General features: G+C 39.1%; 1 protein-coding gene across 1 annotated transcript in view; it reads left to right on the top strand.

Moving 5' to 3' along the window:
- The window catches only part of CPM (carboxypeptidase M), a 57923-nt gene extending 45123 nt beyond the window's left edge, over positions 1-12800 (top strand). Inside the window, exons 6-9 of the mRNA XM_083365593.1 lie at positions 8126-8296; positions 9635-9787; positions 11891-12039; positions 12281-12800. Coding sequence (XP_083221719.1) covers positions 8126-8296; positions 9635-9787; positions 11891-12039; positions 12281-12502 — 695 coding nt within the window. The 3' untranslated portion in view covers positions 12503-12800. The remainder of the gene's footprint in view (positions 1-8125; positions 8297-9634; positions 9788-11890; positions 12040-12280) is intronic.
- Positions 12801-13409: the final 609 nt, after the last annotated feature.

Genomic DNA, 13409 nt, shown 5'->3' with positions numbered 1-13409 from the left:
GATGCATAGGAATATGCACTTGAGTCAAATGATGAAGATTTCGTATATTATGGCCCTGAAAGGTAACGAGAAGTTTTAACTAATAAAACTCTTAAAGATCCAGACAGTGGAGAGATTGGTGGAAAAAAGTATAGTAAATCAAACAAAAGTCCAGGACAATGGATTGTATTATTCTAGATTCAGGTAAAGAATGGAGAACAAAGTTAGGAAAGCAGGCCAACAAACCAGAAGTTCAAATGAGACACTACCAAGGCATGAACTGTATGGCCATTTCAACAGTAAGAAATGGATAGATTTTCTGGACATTCATTGCAGGTTCTTGTGGCTTTATCAATCAAAGGTTTTAGATAAAATTTCTCTTTCATAAAAACTCCCAAATCTTGCACCAGTGGTATAGTATTTTCCCGAATATAAGACCCAGTCTTATTTTTGTTTGCCACCAAAAATGTATTAGGGCTTATTTTTAGGGAATATCTTATTTTTGGGAAGTGGAGCTTCTCTACGCATCCCACACCTGCTTACTTCAGGGCCCCCGCACCCAGGCCACTCTCCGCTCAGTGATCCCGCCGGATTAGTGACCTGGCTGCCCAGCCGCCTCTTCCCTTTCACTCCCCTCCCGAGCTGGACAGCCATACTAAGGATAGAGCAAGGGCCTTACCCGGTCCCTCTCTACTGTTTTGGAGTTGGGGGGGAGTGACGGCGAAAGACTATGCTGCCACTGCATAACAGCCATGTCTGCTGCTGGAGGGGCTTTCTTTTTTTTTTTTTTTTTTATTAAATTTATTATTTAAAAACATTGGACACAGTACCAGCGAGCTGACAAACCTTTTTGTCTACAATGTTTAAATATATATATATATACATGTATATATGTACATCAAAAATACACTTAAATACACTTAGATTACAAATCGGTGAAATACCACAATATTTAAAACAGTGAGCTAGTCTGTAAAACCTAATAGAGACCTTTCTTTTTATCCATCCAAAGATACAATTTGTTCCAAATTCTATAATAGTCTGATTGATCTTTATTCTTTAATTCCAAAGTTAATCTGTCCATTTCAGCGCAATCCCAAATTTTCCTAATAACCTCTTTTTGTCCTGGGATCTCATTCTTTTTCCATTTTTGCACAAATGATATTCTAGCTGCTGTGATAATATGGATCGTTAAGTATAGCACATCTTTAGGATATTTCTCTTTCGTGATTCCCAACAAGAAAAGTTCTGGACTAAACTCCAGATCTTGTTTCAATATTTCTTTCAGCCAAATCCAAATCATTCTCCAAAGTTTTTGTGTTTTACTGCAAGACCACCACGTGTGGAAGTATGTGCCTATCTCTTCAGAACACTTCCAACATTTGGGAGATACTGTTGTGTACATTTTTGCTAAGCGGGCTGGGGGGAGATGCCATCGGTAAAACATTTTAAATAAATTTTCTTTATACGATGAGGCCAGTGTTATCCTTTTATTCCTATCCCAAATTGTTTGCCAAGTATCTAGGTCGATGTTATGTCCTAAATTGTTAGCCCAGATCAACATGGGGTCTTTCACTTGCTCTTCAAACAGCTTATATCCCAAAAGTAATTTATAAAAATTCCTTATTTGTTTAGAGTCCGGTCCCAATAATATTTTGTCCAATGCTGTTTCAGAGGTATATATCCCCCATTCATTTTTATCCTTCCTAAATCTCGATTGGATTTGTAAGTAGGCCCACCAATCGAGTTTTATACCTTGTAATTCTAGTTCATTCCTAAGTTTCAATTCCCCCTCCTCATTCAGAATATCCTTGTATGAGATTATGTTACCCAAATCAAACAGATTTGGGTAAACTATCGCTTCAAGGGTGGATAGCCAGACCGGTATTTTGGTGTAATTGTGAGATCTAATTTTTTTCCAAGTATTGAGTAGCGCTTGCCTGATCCGGTGTCTTTGAAAATGCGAGAAAAGACCTTGTTTCTCCGTCCATAGGAAAGCATGCCAGCCATATTGCAAATCGTGACCCTCTAAAGTTAATAGTCTTCTATTTCTCAAGATTACCCATTCTCTAATCCAGCTCAGGGCCGCGGCGTGGTAATATAATTCCCAGTCTGGCAATCCAAAACCCCCATTTTCCTTCGTGTCTTGTAAATATTTCAATTTAATTCTTGGTTTTTTCCCCTGCCAAATAAAATTTAGTGATAATTTATCCAAATTTCGAAAAAATTTAGAGTCGAGTTGAATTGGGATATTCTGAAACAGAAACAGGATTTTAGGCAGAATATTCATCTTAATGACAGCGATTCTTCCCAATAATGAGAGTTTTAGGTTTCCCCATCTTTCCAGGTCACCTTTTATTTGATTCACTACACTATCATAATTATCCTTTTTGAGTGAAGTGCATCTAGCCGTAATGTTAATCCCTAAATATTTTATTTTCTTGACTATTTCTATATCCGTGATTTCGGCCAGATTACCTTTTTGTTTATTGGTCATATTTTTAACAATCATCTTGGTCTTATTTCTATTTATTCGCAGTCCGGCAACCTCACCATATTTAGATAATTCTTCCAATAGCTTTGGTCCCGTCTGACATGGATCCTCCATAATAAAAACTAGATCGTCCGCGAAAGCTTGCAATTTAAAGGTTTCCTTTTTAATGGTTAATCCTTTTATCTTTGGGTCGTTTCTTATAGTTCTCGTTAATACTTCAAGAGTCAATATAAACAGCAACGGTGATAAGGGGCAGCCTTGCCGTGTTCCCTTTTGAATTTGAAACTTGCTAGATGCTTCCCCATTAATAATTATTTTTGCTTCCTGATTGTCATAAATTGCCCTAATTATATTTATAAATTTTTCACCCATATTCATAAAGCTAAGCTGTTGGCACAAAAAAGACCATTTAACATTGTCAAATGCCTTTTGGGCGTCTAAGAAAAGTAATGCCATCTGTTGTTCGCTATGTAATTCATAGTACTCCAATGTATCTAATATTATTCTAATGTTGTGCTTAGTGTGTCTCTTAGCGAGAAAACCATTTTGATCTGCGTGTATGAAATCATTCAGAAATCGTTTCAATCGTTCCGCTATAATTGATGTAAATATCTTGTAGTCCGAGTTAAGAAGTGATATGGGTCTGTAATTTTGGATTAATGTATGGTCTGTGTTATCTTTCGGAATAAGGGTTATGTTTGCCTCTAGCCAAGATTTAGGCGTCCTTGCGCCTTCTAATACTGCGTTAAATACCTCCACTAGGGGTTGAGCTAGGATATTTTGTAATTCTTTATAAATCTCTGATGGAAGACCGTCGGGTCCCGATGCTTTATTATTCTTTTGTGCATTAATAGCTTTTATCACCTCAGATAGTCGAATTTCCTCGTTTAACATATTTCTGGTATCTTCTGTGACCTTAGGTAGTTTGGCTCTTTGAAAATATTCCTCCATTTTCTCCACACTTGCCTGGCTATCTTCTTTATATAAACGTTCATAAAATTCCTGGGCTATAATTTTTTTTTTTTCCTCCTGGTGGAATATTCTCCCTTCCTCATCTCGTAGTTCGTGAATCCAGTTTTTCCCCTTTTGTTTTCCCAATTTGTATGCGAGCCACCGGCCCGGTTTATTTGCATTTTCAAAAAAATTTTGTTTCGTGTTTCTCAATTGTTGTGCCAATTTCTCTTTGTCTAGAATGTTAAGTTTGTGTTTAATCAGATCCATAGATTGCTTGATATTCTCTTTTTGTGGATCTTGTTGGAGTGTAACTTCTAAGCTCTTATATTCCTCTTCTAATCTTTCCCGTTGTTGTCTTTTCCCCTTATTTTTATATACCATATATGCCCTCGCTACCCCTCTCATCACAGCCTTAGCTGTATCCCAATTGTTTTGTACTGAGGTGTCTATAGCTTTATTTTCCTTAAAGAAAAAACTTAGTTCTCTCTCCATCTTAGATTTGAATTCGTCTTCTTTTAAAATTGCTCTTTGAAGCGTCCATCTGGATATTTTTTTGGAACCTTTCCAGATAAGTTTAATAGGATTGTGATCTGCCCAAGTACCTGTCGCTATATGTACCTCATCTATTTCTGAACTAATTTCTTTCGTCATCCACACCATGTCTATTCTAGACCATGAGTTATGTCGGTTGGAGTAATATGTATATTGTCTAGCCTTACGATTTCTTTCCCTCCAGACATCTTGGATATTTAGTTCCTCAGCCAAGTTAAGAAAAGATCTCGGTAGAGTTCTTCTCTTCTTTTTCCTAAGCGTCTTTCCCATATAATCCAAATTTATATCTAGGATAGCATTAAAATCTCCTATTAAACAAATCTCCTCATAATCAATGCTACATATCTTATTGTGAAGTGTTTTGAAAAATTGTTCTTGGTTATGGTTTGGGGCATATATCTCTACCATCATGACCTTCCTGTGATTTATTATAACCTCGACTATCAGTATTCTACCCTCTTTATCGTTATAAATTAGTTTTGCAGTCAATTTTGGGTTTACATATAGTGCCACTCCTCTCTTTTTCTTGTGTCGGTCTAAGGAAACGAATAGGTTCCCTATTCTTGGTTGTACTAACAAATATTTTTGTTGTTCCTTTATATGGACTTCTTGTATTGCCACGATATCCAATTGTTGGTGAATAAGCCTATTAAAAAATTTCCGCCTTTTCACTGGCGAATTCAATCCATTAATATTCACAGACATAATACTACACTCACCTCCCTTCATCTTACTTATTTCTGGTTTTTGTGGATCTCGTGATTCGGGGCTCTCTCTCTTCCTTGTCTCTAGTTCCATGTTTCTCTGTTAACTCACCGGATTTGTTCCTTCTATCCTCTGTAGCTAAGATCTTCCCATCCATTGCCACACGTATTGTATCTCTTTCTCTTACCTCCCTTCCATCTTGATCTTCTAAATCTACTTCCTCTTGGCTATGGAAGTGGCGTTTGTAAAAATCTTCTGCCTTCTCTATCGTGTCCAGTCTATGCCTTCTATCCTGCCACGTAACAAGAATACCCTCTGGAGTTAGCCATCTAAAGTTTACATTTTCTCTTATTAGTTTGGATGTTAAGAATTGATAGCCGCGTCTCAGATCCCTCATCCTTTTAGGTATCTGTTTAAGGATGGTGATTGGTTGGCCCCGAAATTCTAATGGTTCCTCTCTAGATCTATGCAGAAGCTCATCCCGAATTGATTTTTTAACTAACCTTACATGTACTTCTTTTGGGAGGTTGTGCCTTCTCGCATAATTAGTTTGGACCCTGTATGTTTCATCAATTTCCGCCAGCATTTCCTCCTTCCCTACACCGAGTGCCTTTGCCATCAGTTCTGCCATCATGACCAACAGATCTTCCCCTCTTTTTTCTTGAACGTTCTGGAAGCGTAGATAATGAGCAGCCTTTTCTGCTTCCAGAAAAATGACTGTTGTTTCTAATTCCTTATTAGCCTGAAGGAGTGTTTCATTTAAATCATCTACTCTCTTTTCCTCTTTTTCCATTCTAGCTTCCATATCTTGAAGTCTTTGTTCATTTTTGACTAATTGCTGTTGAATCCCTTCAAATTTATCATCTATCGCTTGGATTTTCCCCTTTAATTCACCAGTGTCGTTTCTTATTTGGCCTATTTCTCTCTTCATCTCCTCGTGGTTTTTGGCCATTGCCTCGTGTAGGTTTTGCAAAAGGGCATGTAAATCTTTAAAGGAATTCGAGTTAGATCTTTCCCTTTGCAGCATATCCTCTATAGATTTCTGATTGGAGGGACTTGAGGCCATCCCCTGTCCCTGTGCTGCTGCCTTTTTGCCAGCGCTAGGCTTAGTTGCTCCCGAGATACTTGTCATGTTTCCCCAATTTTAACAGCGTTTTATCAATGTATAATACCCTGAGTCTTATATAAACCTTTTAACTCTATGACAAAAGATATATAAAACAGTTACCACCAGATACTTATTACCAACTAAGCAATTTATATAATAAAATTCTATAGTATGAATATAATCAAAGTCACGTTCTTCTTCTTTCCCCCCCCCCGTTTCCGGCGCAGAAATTGGCACCTTTTCCGTCTTCCTCTGCTGTCAAAGACCAGTAGGTGTCCCACTAAACAAACCTCCAGTTACTAAATTGCTATATCAAATGGCCGCCCGTGACAAGTAGAGTAGAATTTCAAAAGTTTCAAAAGTTCACAAATTCAAAATTTACCAGGATAGACCAGACTAGACCAAGCTGATCGCTTTCCACGCCCGACAATCCAGAGTTCAGTCTCTAAGGCTCCAAAGCTCAGACTTTGACTTGTTGTAGCTTTTTTCCAGCTAGAATACAGTCATATAGTCTTCGGCTTTCTTTCCCTTGCTGTTTTTGCCAAACGCCTCCCTCAAGACTTCTATCGCCGCTTATTCCCTCTCCGTGAGGCTCCCACTTCGAACCAGTACCTCTTTCACAAGCGCTTCCTATTTAATATTCGGATACACTCTCCGTCAGCTCCGCTCTACCGTTGTCCCGCTGCTTACGTGCTAGCTCCGTCCCTCTGTCAGATCTTCATGTCGGCCATTACTGGCCTCCTTCTCCCCGGTTCGCTCGCATCAGACTTTCTCCGGATCTTCAACACGAACTGCCGCTCATGAAGGTTCTCCGGGCTGCCTGCAACTTCGGATGTCCCTACAGGACCTCCTGAAGCTCCGAAAAGCCCCCGCGAACACTGGGTGAGAGGTTGTGCGAGGAGAGAGCTCCGTTCACACAGCCGCCCGCTCTGACAGTTGGCTCCGCCCCCCCTGGAGGGGCTTTCTTTGGTCCCCGCAACCTCTGCTTCACCCCGCAGATCAGCTGTGGCAGCTGCTCCTTCTCCTCTGCCAACTGTCCTGTGGCTTGTGCTGTGGCTGGGGGGGTGCAAGCTTCCCCTGCCTCCTCCCTCCGCCAGTCCTCCGTCACCACCACCACACTTTCTTGCTGCCCTCCATTGGCCCGCTTCTCGCTTCTCAGTTCTGGGAATGACAGCCCTGTTTTCTGCCACTTTCCTCCCGGCAGAAGGGAGGAAAGGAAGGATGCTAAGCTGCGGGTAAACAATGCAAGCTGGAGCTGGGCAAGGAAGGCTAAGGCCCCTGCGGGAAGCAGATCTACTCTTCATGGGCTTTGCAGAACCATCGGGGAAAGGGAGCCTGGTCTTCCTTGCCCAGCTCCAGATGATCTGCAGGGCGAAGTGGGGACGACAGGGACCAAAGAAAGCCCCTCCAGCAGCAGAAGTGGCTGTTGTGCAGTGGTGGCAGAGCCTTTCGCCATCACTACCCACTGGCTCCAAAACAGTGAAGGGGGACCAGGTAAGGCACCAGGTAAGCAGGTGCAGGACATGTGGGGCAGCTCACCTAACCCCCACTGCCACGCTAGCTTGAGTTTTATGTGCGCGCCTTGCCCCACCTCTTGCAACCAGAAGGCAGGGTCTTAACTAGGGCTTATTTTGGGGTAGGGCTTATTTTAGGTGCATGCTAGGGCTTATTTTCGGGATAGGTCTTTTTTTCAGGGAAACACAGTAATACTACAACTGACAGTTCTGAAAAGCAAAAAAAATGGGAGAAGGATGATCAGAATAAGAGACAATAAGCTCGGCCCTCTCCATATCTTAGTTGTAAGGTGGTGAGAAACATCTCAACTGCAAATTTAAATGGGAAGGCAACAGAAAAGGGATGATCATGTCATATCATTCATAATCAGAATAGGGAATGACATCTGGATGTCATCAGCATAAATACTATGATAGTTTAACCAAAAAAAGAAATGAGAGCACCCAAAGACAAACTGTACAAGGTGAACAGATGATTGAAAATTGAACTCAATGGTTGAGAGCAAACTATTTGTTGTTCTATTTTTGGGGTGTGATGGCATGGATTTTGAGATGAAAGGATCCATAGCATCATCTCATTTTTCATACCTCTGTATTTACTTCTGCTGTTAAAAATTTCAAATTTAGAGAGGCATTAGCTGTTTTCAAGACACTGTGTCTAAGTACAATCATCTTTTTGTCCTTGTAGGAGAAAACTGAAGATTCTATGGGCTGTGGAAGATCTGGAAAGGATTTCTATTTCTATTTGTATATTTGTGTTTGTATATTTATTCGTTAAATATTAATATGAATTTCACTGCAACCACCTTCTTTCTACAGTTACAATTGATGCAAATGGTGTTAGCAAAACAGTGGACAATGATGTTTTTGTTCATCTTGCAAACACATATGCTAAGAATCATCGCACAATGAATAAAGGGATTGTGTGTGATGATATGACTTACTTTAAAGATGGCATTACGAATGGATATTCCTGGTATACAGTGAAAGGTACAATTTTCTATTATTTCCTTATGCCTCTTCTATTTCTTTAATAGTAGAATACTTACAGATTTTAAGATCTTTGTCATCCGTAAAGAGTTTGAAGAACTCACAGTAGTGAATGTTGAGATTAATATGGAATCCAATAAGGATTAATTTTATGCTAAAAACAGAGATAGGTTTTCATATACTTTTGGGGACAAAGATGAAAATAAGGGAGAGCGGAGAACTATTTATGGCATATGAAGGAGTAAAAGAATTTGCATTCCAAAGCTATATCAAGAAGTATTTCTACATAAAGAATGTTTGTGCTCTGAAAAAAAAAATCATGAAAGTATGGAAGATAGAATGGTACAAAATGAGTTTGTATAGATGCTTCTTGCATCTTAAATTGTTTGAATTTTTTCCAATGTACATTTGGTTGAACAAATAAACAAGCTAAAACACCTATTCAGACTAACATCTAAATTGCATTCAATATTATTTGTATTTTTTAGCATTTTATATGCCTGATCTTATGTGATATGTTATGCCAACAAAAAGAGGTATGAGAAGAAGGCCGAAGGAGCAATAGTGCACTGCTCCCATTTCTAATCACCCTATGATACCACAATTACTTTTAATAAGAGTGTAGCCTTTTGTAATTTCCTAGCATGCCCAAAACCTTGAGCCACAGACGTGTCTTAATAGCAATAGTCCATCCTCAGGTATGACATATTCTTTCTTTGTAGTCCTTGAAGTTCTTCTGTCTGAAGTTCTTTTCTTCTTCTCCTCTCCTGACTACCACAGTTCTTCATTTTCCACATTCCTCAGTTTAACTTCAGATTGGCTACATAAAAACAAAGGCATTTTAATTCTTACCTTTCTTTAAACAGAATTGTAGACCTCAAATCCTAGTTAAAAATGTAGACATTTTTGAAATGTATCTGTTGCTATTGTCTGCATCAACTTTATTTGCTTCCACATGCAAACGTGGATACATTTGTAGATGTTATCTACTGTATGCAATCAGAATAATTATAGTATGTTATGGTTGATTGCCATTAACTAGAAAAGAAGTGCTAATTACATGAGTAAGTGGAAGCAGTCATTAGACAATACCCGTTGTAGTGATAAAATAATTAGCATTTTCATTAATTATTTGGAGTTGCAAAACCTGATGGTGACATCTGCAGAGAAGTTCAGTTTTGGTGTTGTCCAGCCTCATTCATGATGCAGAAGTGCTTGCTTGCAAATCAAGAGCACACATTAGTGGATGAGAAGCAATATGGAAGTGATCAGGGGAATAATATGCTTGCTTATTTTTTGACTGACATTTCAGTAATGTAATTGAACTTTTTACTTTAGGTAGCATGCAGGATTATAATTATGTTTGGGGACAATGCTTTGACATTACATTGGAGTTATCATGTTGTCACTATCCCTTAGAAGAGAAGATTCAAGATTTCTGGGATAACAATAAAATTGCTTTGGTTGAATACATTAAACAAATTCATCTAGGTGAGTCAGTTCTGCTGTATTTAGCTTATTGGAATCTGATATCCTGTAAATCTTGTGGAATAAATTACTTAAAAGACAATTTATATTTGTTGGGTTGTTTCTACAAGAATTGTCACTGGCAATATTGTTAAGCAAGTCCAGTTTCCCCAATTAACATTGCTTGTCAGAAACTGGCTGGGAAGATTACAACGTTGTAAAATGTGAGCCAGTTGCCAAACTTCTGAATTGTGATCATATAACCACTGCGGTTCTGGCACTCTTGTAACTTCGAGGACAGGTAGAAGTCACTTTTTCCAAAGCTGTCATAAATTGGAACCATTGTTAAGTGAGCAATTGTAAATTGATGACCAGCACTATTGACAAACCATCCTGGCAAAATAATATCCATATAATCACAAAGAGTCAGAAGTGGCTGAATGACTGAATAATAAAAGTACATTTACAACTACAAATTATAGTTCACACATGAACATGAAGTATGTTTCTCTTTTCAAAATGTCCATTGGTATTGTCTACTTATTGTTTATTCATTCTACATGCTCACTTCATTTTAATGTATATGTGCTGACAGACAGTTCTTTGACCGATGGGATCCAAAGTAGGCCCTGTTTACCACCATAAGTAGGAGGAGCTTCTCTAGTGGAATGAGGTGTTCATCAGGTGGCCTGGGCCTATGCCATTAAGGGCTTTAAAGGTCATAACACCACCTTGAACTGTACTTGGAAGCAGACCAGTAGCCAGTGAAGTTCATGGAGCAGAGAGCAGGGCCATCCTAAGGGCTCTCAAGACTGGTCTCACTACTGCACTTTGCACCAGTTGAAGCTTCCAAATGGAGTTCAAGGGTAGCCCCATGTAGAATGAATAGTAGTCCAGATGAGCACTGGGAGTCATAATCTAGGAAAGGTCACAGCTTGTGCACAAGCTGGAACTATGCAAAAGCTCTCCTAGTCATGTCCACCACCTGCTCTTTGAGAAGACATGAGTCCAGGAGAATCCCTAGTTTGCAAACTGGATCGGAATAGAGATGTGCAACTGCATCCAGAACTAAGGTTGACAGACACTGAGATCTTGAGGGTTGATGCACCCAAAGCCACTTGATCTCGTCAAGGTTAAGTCAAAATCTGTTGTTCCCCCATCCAAATTCCTGCAACCTCCAGACATCATCAGAGGGCAGAGATAGTATCACTCAGGTCACCCTGTGTACTCCTTTATCCATTCATTCATGTTTTTTCCAGAGACTCTTAGTGGGTTACCATCATCATAATGAAAACATGTATAGTACAATTTCAAACCACCTAACAGTAAAATGTGTAGTTCCCTAAAATAAAATCATGTATTAAATCATAAAATGACTTAAAGGTAAAGGTAAAGGTTCCCCCGCACATGCGTGCTAGTCGTTTCCGACTCTAGGGGCCGGTGCTCATCTCCGTTTCAAAGCCGAAGAGCCAGTGCTTGTCCGAGGACATCTCCGTGGTCATGTGGCCGGCATGACTAGACGCCAAAGGTGCACAGAACACTGTTACCTTCCCACCGGAGTGGTCCCTATTTTTCTACTTGCATTTTTATGTGCTTTCGAACTGCTAGGTTGGCAGAAGCTGGGACGAGTAACAGGCGCTCACTCTGCTACGTGGCACTCGGGATTCGACCCGCCAAACTGCCAACCTTCCGATCGACAAGCTCAGCGTCCTAACCCACTGAGCCACCGCGTCCCTCAAAATGACTTACAGAAGAGCAATAAATATAAATACAATATCTAGTGTATTAATCAAAGGCCCTCTAAAACAATCCTGTTTGTAATAATTTTCCTGAAGCCTAACAAGGAGATTTCAGGGACAGGGAGTTCAATAAAATTAGCACCACCACAGAGAAATAATATTTGTATTAACTCTGTCTACTTTGGAGCATATATTTGTGTGTTATGCATTGATGATTTAGGCTTGTTCTGTTGTGCAGCTATAGCCAAGAAATTCCAACTTGCCCTTTAGTCACAGTTGTGCCTGCAAAGAATCATCACTGAATTGTGATCATCTGTAGCAAAGGAAATTCTCAATTACAGGCTGAAAAAAAATAAAAACACCACCCTTTCTTCTTTCCTCCTTATAGGTGTAAAAGGTCGTGTTCTGAATCAAAATAACAAACCCATTGCAAATGTGATAGTGGAAGTTCAAGGAAGGAGGCACATATGTCCTTACAAAACCAATAAAAATGGAGAATATTACCTTCTCCTCTTGCCTGGAGTCTACACTCTCAATGTAAGTACAATACTTATCCAGCTCTTATCCAAAATACTTTTGTATTTTGTATATTCTGTCCCAGGCCCCTGAACTGTATTAATCTGTGGGATTTGAAGTAACTTGTGTTTCAGACTTTAGGATATGAAATGAGCATTCTGCACATGGAGCAAAGAATTCATTGATATAGAACTTCAAGTTACACTCTGAAAATAAAAATAGCAAACATCATCATACTGACAGATTTAAATTTCTTTTTCAGGCAACCCTCCCTGGATTTATGTCATTACAACAGGAAGTGGTTTTACCAAATGGTGCAGAAAAACTAAGTGCCTATGAATTTGACTTTATTTTCTCAATGGGATCTACCTCAAAAAAGCCTGTTCCATGCCCATTGAAACCACTTTACTCAAACAGTATTAGTAAATTTACTATTACAGTGCTTAGTATTAACTTTCTAATTTTTGTATATATAGTCATATGAAAATGTGTATTTTTTATATTTGCTTTTTAACAGTTGTATGTACTCAACTATAGAAGATTTTAAAGCAATGAGATATTCTGGATAATAAAGCCTTTGAATTAACAACTGCATTTTAATGAAACATCTTCACTTAAAATGGAACTTCTAACACAACTGGCTTTTATGGATAAAAGTGAGAAGTCAAAAGAGATCAATGGCATGCTTTGCGTGGTCAGTCTTTTCTCTTTAATGAAGACGAATGCAACGAATGCATGAAGTTTTTTCCACTGTTTAGGGCATCTGTACGCACATGGGACCTACTCTGAGCAACCTGAGCCAATGAAATTATTTTATTAGTACCTATTAAGCATCTATAACAAATGCTGTTGGATACGGTGCTGTATAAAAAAGCATGATCTGTTGCTTTTACCTTTCCTAGTCTCTCCTTGGAATCACATTTTACAACTCTAAATTAGGGGAAATATTTCTGTGACAAACTATTTTTACATTCCAAAAGTGCAGTACTAATGCAGTTTTGCTCCAAAATTAATACAAATGGGGAAATACTATTTTATATGCATACACACACATACCCAAGGAATACAACATATTATGCTCTTCTTTGTCAGATCTCCTTTTAGAAAATAAGGCTTCCAAGTAAATAGTTCACCATCTACAATCTTTAGATTGTACATTTGGAGGGAAAGAATTAACATTACATATTGTTGCTCAGTGGGTTAGGATGCTGAGCTTGTCGATCAGGTCAGCAGTTTGGCGGGTCGAATCCCAAGTGTTACTCGTCCCAGCTTCTGCCAACCTTGCAGTTCGAAAGCACATAAAAAATGCGAGTAGAAAAATAGGGACCACTATGGTGGGAAGGTAACAGCGTTCCATGCGCCTTTGGTGTCTAGTCATGCCGGCCACATGA

Source organism: Vipera ursinii (assembly GCF_947247035.1).
Source record: "Vipera ursinii genome assembly, chromosome: 6".
NCBI lineage: Eukaryota > Metazoa > Chordata > Lepidosauria > Squamata > Viperidae > Vipera > Vipera ursinii.
This window is presented reverse-complemented; position numbering and strand designations above follow the sequence as displayed.